The sequence below is a fragment of the Carassius auratus genome, unplaced genomic scaffold (genome assembly GCF_003368295.1).
Source record: "Carassius auratus strain Wakin unplaced genomic scaffold, ASM336829v1 scaf_tig00214594, whole genome shotgun sequence".
NCBI classification, from domain to species: domain Eukaryota; kingdom Metazoa; phylum Chordata; class Actinopteri; order Cypriniformes; family Cyprinidae; genus Carassius; species Carassius auratus.
In genome coordinates, this window is record NW_020527729.1 from 24,511 (window position 1) to 32,500 (window position 7,990).

Consider the following 7,990-nt stretch of genomic DNA (forward strand, 5'->3'; position numbering starts at 1 on the left):
ATAATACACGTTTTGACGTTGCAAATGGTCTTAATTCGTCTTAATTTTTATTTTTTATTTTTTTTTAGCGCGAGTGTATCTCCATTCACGTGGGTCAGGCGGGAGTTCAGATCGGTAACGCGTGCTGGGAGCTGTACTGTCTGGAGCACGGAATGCAGCCGGACGGGCGCATGCCCACCGACCAGAACACCTCCGGCGGAGATCAGTCCTTCAGGACTTTCTTCAACGAGACCGGCGCCGGGAAAAGTGTGCCCAGAACTGTGTTCGTGGACCTCGAACCCACCGTCGTTGGTCAGGATGCATTAACACTGCAATTCTTTTATAAAAATGTCGAAATACCATACTACAGTTAACGCTAGTGTAACAACTTTTTTGTATAAATGATTGCTAACATCAAGTTTTCTGCTGACATCATCAGCCCTCTAATTTTTTGAAACCTTCCTCTTCTGGGGCGGACTTGGGGCCCTAAGCAAATTTCAGGTATGGGCCCCCAACACAATAACTATGTGCTCTGCACGCCTAACCCTCATTTCGCTTGCTCTCTCTCTCTCTCTCTCTCTCTCTCTCTCTCGTAGTTTATAGTTTATTTACCTGTTTACAACTCAAGTAAATAGTTGGTCAACTCAATACTGTTCTAAAGCCATCTTAGGCTACCTTATTATTATTTTTTCGGATTGCAAAAGAATGTTTGCACTTGTCCATTTAATGAATTGTAACCTTTTTCAATCTTTTTAAAAAAATGATTCAAATTTCATGAAATTATCCTATGCAACTCATTCCATATTCCAAGTGTTCTTAAGGCATATGGTATGGTTTGCTGAGAGTTTGCTCAATCTCACCACGTTCTGTTAAGCAATGAAGCTGACAGCACTGCACAATGAATCTCTTAATTACATGTATTTACACATTGTCGTAACGATTCGCAAGCTTGCAGAACTCAGCACTTGACAAAAGTGCTGGTTTTGATCTGTAAGCATTTAATGCTCTCCAGAACACAAATACAAACTAGTGTTTGCCAAATATGTTTTACCAATATCAGATTGGACCCCCAATTCCCCTTGGCCCCAAGCGGCCATTTACCTTGTTTTTTGGTTAAGTCCGCCCCGGTTCCACTTTCACCATCTCAGTGTTACTTTTGTATTAGCCCTTGACTCTAAAGTGTGCTTTGGTCTGATCTAGGTGCCCCTGGACTGTGATTTGTATGCACCCTTACCTTACTCTTTTTTTCCTATTCAGATGAGGTTCGAACTGGAACATATAGACAGCTGTTTCACCCAGAGCAGCTGATAACTGGGAAAGAGGACGCTGCCAATAATTACGCCAGAGGCCATTATACCACTGGCAAGGAAATAGTAGATGTGGTAATTGACCGTGTTCGCAAACTGGTGAGATATTTTTCTCTATTTTGATATACAACATTTATTGCAATTACATATTTATAGATGAATTAATAGTAAGTGTCTTTTGTTTTTAGTGTGACCAGTGCACTGGACTACAAGGATTCCTCATCTTCCACAGTTTTGGCGGTGGAACTGGTTCGGGTTTTGCTTCACTGCTGATGGAGAGGCTGTCTGTTGATCATGGCAAGAAAGCTAAGCTCGAGTTTGCAGTTTACCCTGCACCTCAGGTACCTTTTTCACCAGTCCAGATGTTTCACTGGAAGATCAAATTATGATTAGTTTGATTAAAGATCAAAAAAGCAAAAATGCAAACAAATCCAAGGATTATTATTTTTTAGACATTTCAAACTACAATCACCCAACCTAAATGTTTTGTCACCCAGTGTATTGGTGTTTTACAATATATAATGTTGTTGATTCATATTTATATTGTGAGTAAGATACTTAAAAGAAACTTCCAAACACTGAATTGAATTTATTTTAACTTACAGAATAATCTATTTAACTTTAAAATAACACTGGTGAGTCTTCAGTGAATAAATAAACATTAATGACAGAACAGCAGGTCTATTTAGGTTGATTTCTCTTTAAGACCTCATGCACGGATCAAACTGTTACACATAATTTTTTTTCTTAACCGTCTCAACATTTACGTAAAAGACTGTATACCAACAATGTTTAGTATAAATTGACTATTTAATTGAATACTAATCAAGACGGGCACTTTGACAGGCATTTTGCATGTATTTAGCCATTTACGCAAAGGCGTGGGCTCTCAGATGCATCTCTATGTGCGTGAGTGCACAGAGTGCGCAAGTACGGAATTAAGCACTTGAATGTTTAAAATTGTATGACTCAAAAGCACGTGCAAATGGTACATTCCGAAATTCTGTCGCAAGTGTCTTTCACGTTCAAATATTTGCATGAATTTCAAACGTTACAAGCGTGGAAACTGCATGAATCAGTAGAATTATGCGCAATCCCGTGCCCAAATTCAAGACCTGAAACCTGTTGACCTTTTGGATTTTTCTTGAGGTTTCCACCGCAGTGGTAGAGCCCTACAATTCTATTCTGACCACACACACCACCCTGGAGCACTCAGACTGTGCTTTCATGGTGGACAACGAGGCCATCTATGATATCTGCCAAAACAACCTTGACATAGAGCGTCCCACGTACACCAACCTCAACCGCCTCATTGGGCAGATTGTGTCATCGATCACCGCCTCCCTGCGATTCGACGGAGCTCTCAACATCGATCTGACAGAGTTCCAAACCAACCTGGTGCCGTACCCTCGCATCCACTTCCCCCTGGTCACATACGCCCCGGTGATCTCCGCAGAGAAGGCATACCACGAGCAGCTGTCCATCATGGAAATCACCAACTCCTGCTTTGAGCCAGTCAATCAGATGGTGAAGTGCGACCCTCGGCACGGGAAGTACATGGCTTGCTGTATGCTGTACCGTGGAGATGTGGTTCCAAAGGACATCAATGCTGCCATTAGAAGCATAAAGGCCAAGAGGACCATTCAGTTTGTTGACTGGTGTCCCACAGGGTTCAAGGTCAGCCTATGTGTTTATTCTAAATTCTATTGTACATTGGAAGCAAAGCATCATGCAAAACTATTACGAGTGGAATAATGATACAACACAGCATACAATAGTAATGTTTGTAAATATTAGCTTGATGTTTGTTAGGTGTGAAAATGTGTGTTCCTTGCCTTTTTACCATTATCAGGTTGGTATAAACTACCAGCCGCCAACTGTGGTTCCAGGAGGCGATCTGGCCAAAGTTCAAAGGGCAGTCTGTATGTTGAGCAACACCACAGCCATCGCTGAGGCCTGGGCTCGTCTAGATCACAAGTTCGATCTAATGTACGCAAAGAGAGCCTTCGTGCACTGGTACGTTGGAGAAGGTATGGAGGAGGGCGAGTTTACAGAGGCCCGTGAAGATTTAGCCGCTCTCGAGAAAGATTACGAAGAGGTGGGAGTCGACGCCCCCGAAGGAGAAGGTGAAGAGGGAGAAGAATAAATAAAAGTTTTGAATATAATAATAAATACTGACATTGCACTTTTGTTAGTCTTTAGGCATTTATTATTCAGCATTAAAAAAAATCTAGTCACCAATATCCACTTATCAGACAGCTACAATGTACAGTACTTTACATAAGGAGTGTTACAGGTTACCACACTACAGATAAAACCGTTCAAAAGGATTCTGCACCATTAATCGTCTTCAGAAACACTAAGTTGTAGATGGCTTCAAAGATTTATCAAAGCACAGCGACGGTGTGGATAAATGCTTTCTTCATTAAACGTCACTCGTTTGTTCTGTTGCAAGGCACATTTGATTTCTTTTACCTGTACTTACATCAGTGTACAGAAAGTGACTTTACTCTAACTTTACAGACTTGCATAATAACATCCTTCATATAAAACGTGCACAAGACTTGTCACAACCCAGCATGACAGTTCTTTGATCAAAGTACCTGCACTTCTCTGCAAAGATAAGATTTCATCAGAAATGCAGTGCCAAAATAGATCAATTTACATATCGGAAATGTTGTAAACAGCATTCTAATTACTGGTATATAATATTTATATTATATTAAGTATATTAGCTATTTAAGGATAGTTTTTTTTTCAGTTTAGGATAATTAAACTGTTTACTAAAGTCTGATTCACACTAAGAAAGTCTTTCTATAACAGACTTACTGTCAGGCCGGTCTGTTAATGCCACAGGAGTATTTAAATATTTCATGTTAGAATGAAATCAAATGAAGTCCAACAAAGCCACTATATTCAAAAACCACTTAACAGAGCGCGCATGGAACAGGTGGAGTGCATCTTTGGTCAGTTTTTAAACCAGAAGTCCAAAATTCCAATATTGTCTGTTATCGTTACAGTGACAATATTTTCCTCACAAAATAAAAAGTACACAGTAAAAGTGTCTTATGTGTGCATAAGGACCTGTTTTCAAATCCATCTCAATATCATTTTCAGTTAAATTAGGATATTTACATGAGAAGGGCAATTCCCCCATTGTTTAGAAGACACACTAATTTTCAGATTAAAACTTTTGATTCTGAATCATAATCGTCTTAATGCATCTTATGTTATGCAAACAAACTGAAATTAATTCTGTGGAACTGCAGAAACCCAAACCTGTTTAGGATCAAAGTGCATCTAAAGAAAAAGAAGACGTCACGTTTCACGTTCTAGTGGAAAGGCTCAGGCAGAAGAACATCATTGCATTATGAAACCTGCCTGCGGGGGAAGATCAGCGCCGGGTCCTTGAGGGAGTGCTTGTGGGTATGGACAGGAATATGATGGCACCGTGTTTGGCAGAGGAGCACCTACACTCTGAGGGTGGTAAGGCATGGCTGATGGTTGAGATATCTGTGCAGGTCTTACATGAGCTGGAGAACCATTAGCTAGCTTTTGGATAGGTGCGGTGAAGTTATGGGTCTCCTGAGGTTGTGAGGGATCATTAGAGGAACCCTGAGGAAGATGAACCCCCTTCAGCACCATCTCCTGTAGTTTATCGATCTTCACACGCCTCAGATGTGCCAGCTTCCTCTTGCTCTGGTAGTCATCAATGAAGCAGTCCAGAGGCACAGATCCATCCAAGAATGAATCAGCCATGTTCTACGAATCATAGGGGGAATCTTAGGACACTGTTCGTCGTGTAAAAATCAGTTATGAATTTCTGAAAACATGGACAGTGTTGTCACCTCTGTTTCTTCTTCGATCTTGGCTCCCTCGGTTTGCAAAAGAGCCAACAATGTGTCTAGTGATCTGTTTCCTGATAAAAAGATCCAGTTTAAAAGATGAATATATGTAAAATTACGTCAATATTTCGTCAGTGGCATCCAGTTGTGCTACATTAGCAGTTAGAAAGACCGTCACATTAATATTGCAATCTCTAATTGGACAGTAGTCTGAGAAATAGTTATTTTGCATTTTAAGCCAATTTTGATTAATGAGTCTGCTCAAATAATAATGGGTCATGGAGGAACAGTTCACCCAAAAATTTTAATTAGCTGAAAATGTGCTCTCCGACCACTCAAGAAGAACATGAGTTTGTAGACTTGAAAAAATGTAGCACTAAATCACTTGCTCATCAAAGGATCATCTGAAGTGAATGGGTGCCGTCAGAATGAGAGTCCAAATAGAGTCCCAATGAATGAGAGTACCAATGAATTACTTGTGAAGTTTTTATCAGCTGTTTGGACTCTCATTCTGACGGCACCCATTCACTGCAGAGGACCCAATTGAGACAGTATTGTGAGCATTTTGCATTGCTTTCATAGAAAAACTGTACCAAATAGTGATCAAGCAGGCCCATAACGGTGTTTTACATAATGAGGATAAGTTTACATCAGTGTAGAGTTTCTTTTGGAAATTATTGAAGCAGTCTTTGTATCAGTGTAATTCTAGTCTTTCTGCTGTATCCTACTGACCCTGATAAACTCACTTTCAAAACTTCTGCTCGGCTAAATTTACTCTGACAACACAAGATTCTTAAAATAAATCATGGAGAAAACTGGATAAATACACAGAACAAAATACAATCTTTTAACACTGACATGTGTGCAGTTCTCTGTAAATCCTGTCTTCTCACATGCTACGATTGGTCGATTATGTACAATGCCTAGACACTATTTGTCAAACTACTTTTCAGTCATCCTTAAACAAATATGAACACAATAGAAAAACAAAGCCAAAACCCGGACAACACTTGATCTATTGATTTATCATTTGAAACCCAACAAACATTTGTGAAATGGTTTGAGAAGTGTGGTAAGTTCATATCAGACCTAGCGTGGACCCGCGGAGCTGGTAGGACTCGTGCAGATCTTGTAAACAGCAGTAGCGTTTGGTCAGCTGGATCTTCTGATGGTCCAGTTCAGGCTGCAGGTTGAGGTTTTGCTCCGCCAGGCTGCGGTTACTGGCGATCGTCAGCTCTTTATTCTGCTGCATTTCCTGCATCTGTGACAACAACAGCGAAGTCAGAAACCAGAAAAAGCACAGCCAAAACTCCAGCCACCTGGATCAAATAATTTATTTCCCTAATACCCCAATATTCAAATCATCATGATGCTACATTTTTCCCCTTAAAAACACATGACCAAAATTGTTATACAGTATGACTGGAAACTCGTGCATTCTTGATGCATGGAAAACTTACAGTTAATGATTAGTGTTTATTTCCAGGAACTTTTTAACTATTTAATAATAGAAAGCAAGATTACTTAGGCAGCACATGCACATTGGGGGGGAATCAAACCATCTAAAAGGACCTATAATTACAATATAATTTAAGAAAATGTACTGCTTAATAAGAGATTACAAGAATGGCCAAGTGAATTATTGTGAAGTGAATTACATATATATATATATATTAAACACACAGTGTTTAATATATGTAAATTTTTACTTTTAAATAATTATAATAATCATTTACAATTAAACAAATAAAATTTAATTGTATAGTAATTGGTTTAATCTAAAAAGCATTTTTGACTTTTTTAGAGGTGGGAAAAGGTAAAGGATTTTAAAAAATTACACGAAACACTAACAACTAATAATCATATTATTGATTATCATCAGCATTGCTATATATATAGCAAAGAAACTGCTGAACTTGATCAGTCGAGAGGAGGTTGACAGAAGCAGGTCGTTCGTACAAAAAGTCTTTATATCACAGTTGTTTTTTGTCTTTATTTTATAAGGGCAGTTCATATACTGCCTCCGTTCTGAAGTCTGGCATGTCCAGTCACTCCTTCAGTCAACAACATTGTCCAATATAAAACAATACTGATGTAGTCAAAGGTGAAAGGTCTCGGTCCCAGAATACAACACAATAACACAAAACGCGACAGCAGCAAGGCAATGAAAGCCCGAACAGCTGTCACTCATCTGCACTCACTGTCAGCACAAACTCACTCTTTCCGGGATTTAATGAGCGTTTAATGGCTGTCGCGTCTGCGCTCACTCACCTCCTCCATCTCTCTGACCATTTCCCGGAGCTTCCCATCGTCCTCCAGCAGTTCGTGCAGCTGTGTGGACGAGTACGACTGCAGTCTGTCCTCGAAGCCGGACATTTCTCCCATAGCTTTGTTAATGTCTCTCCGCCGCCGCAGGGAAGTATCTTGTGTTGCTCCTCGGCCGGAAGTCGAGTAATTCCCGTCAAATCAGCGCGTGTGAATGGACGTGACGTCACGCGCGTGGACGTGTGAGCGACGTCAAGAGGCCATTCATGGAGAAGGATTTAGGAAATACGTTTTTAATACATAATTTATTATGTAATCTATACATACAATTTGCTTATTATACTTACAATATCTTCCCGCTAAACATTTGAATTATTTCACCTATAATTTTTAGCAGTATATTTATATATAAAAGATCAAAACATGATTGAATGTTTTCAGTTAAAGTTACAAATATTTGAATGCATCATCTGTGTATTTATTTGCGGTATTTCAGTATAAAATAATTAATATTATTGTTTGCAAAACCTCTATAAACTCACTATTATAACCTTAATTTATGTCAAAAAAGACTAGTTACTATAAATAAATCAC

At 39.3% G+C, this 7,990-nt stretch overlaps 2 protein-coding genes across 2 annotated transcripts in view; one reads left to right on the forward strand and one right to left on the reverse strand.

Annotated features, from left to right (window-relative positions):
* Window positions 1-70: 70 nt before the first annotated feature.
* The window catches only part of LOC113092449 (tubulin alpha-8 chain-like), an 11,395-nt gene continuing 3,475 nt past the window's right edge, over window positions 71-7,990 (forward strand). Inside the window, exons 1-5 of the mRNA XM_026258048.1 lie at window positions 71-291; window positions 1,237-1,385; window positions 1,475-1,627; window positions 2,436-2,963; window positions 3,139-3,412. Coding sequence (XP_026113833.1) covers window positions 153-291; window positions 1,237-1,385; window positions 1,475-1,627; window positions 2,436-2,963; window positions 3,139-3,412 — 1,243 coding nt within the window. The 5' untranslated portion in view covers window positions 71-152. The remainder of the gene's footprint in view (window positions 292-1,236; window positions 1,386-1,474; window positions 1,628-2,435; window positions 2,964-3,138; window positions 3,413-7,990) is intronic.
* On the reverse strand, window positions 3,469-7,595 carry LOC113092450 (vacuolar protein sorting-associated protein 37B-like). Its single transcript, XM_026258049.1, has 4 exons — window positions 7,403-7,595; window positions 6,221-6,392; window positions 5,135-5,205; window positions 3,469-5,048 (listed from the first exon to the last, which is right to left on the reverse strand). Exons 1-4 carry the CDS (start codon window positions 7,514-7,516, stop codon window positions 4,647-4,649), a joined length of 759 nt encoding a protein of 252 aa, XP_026113834.1. The 5' UTR covers window positions 7,517-7,595; the 3' UTR covers window positions 3,469-4,646.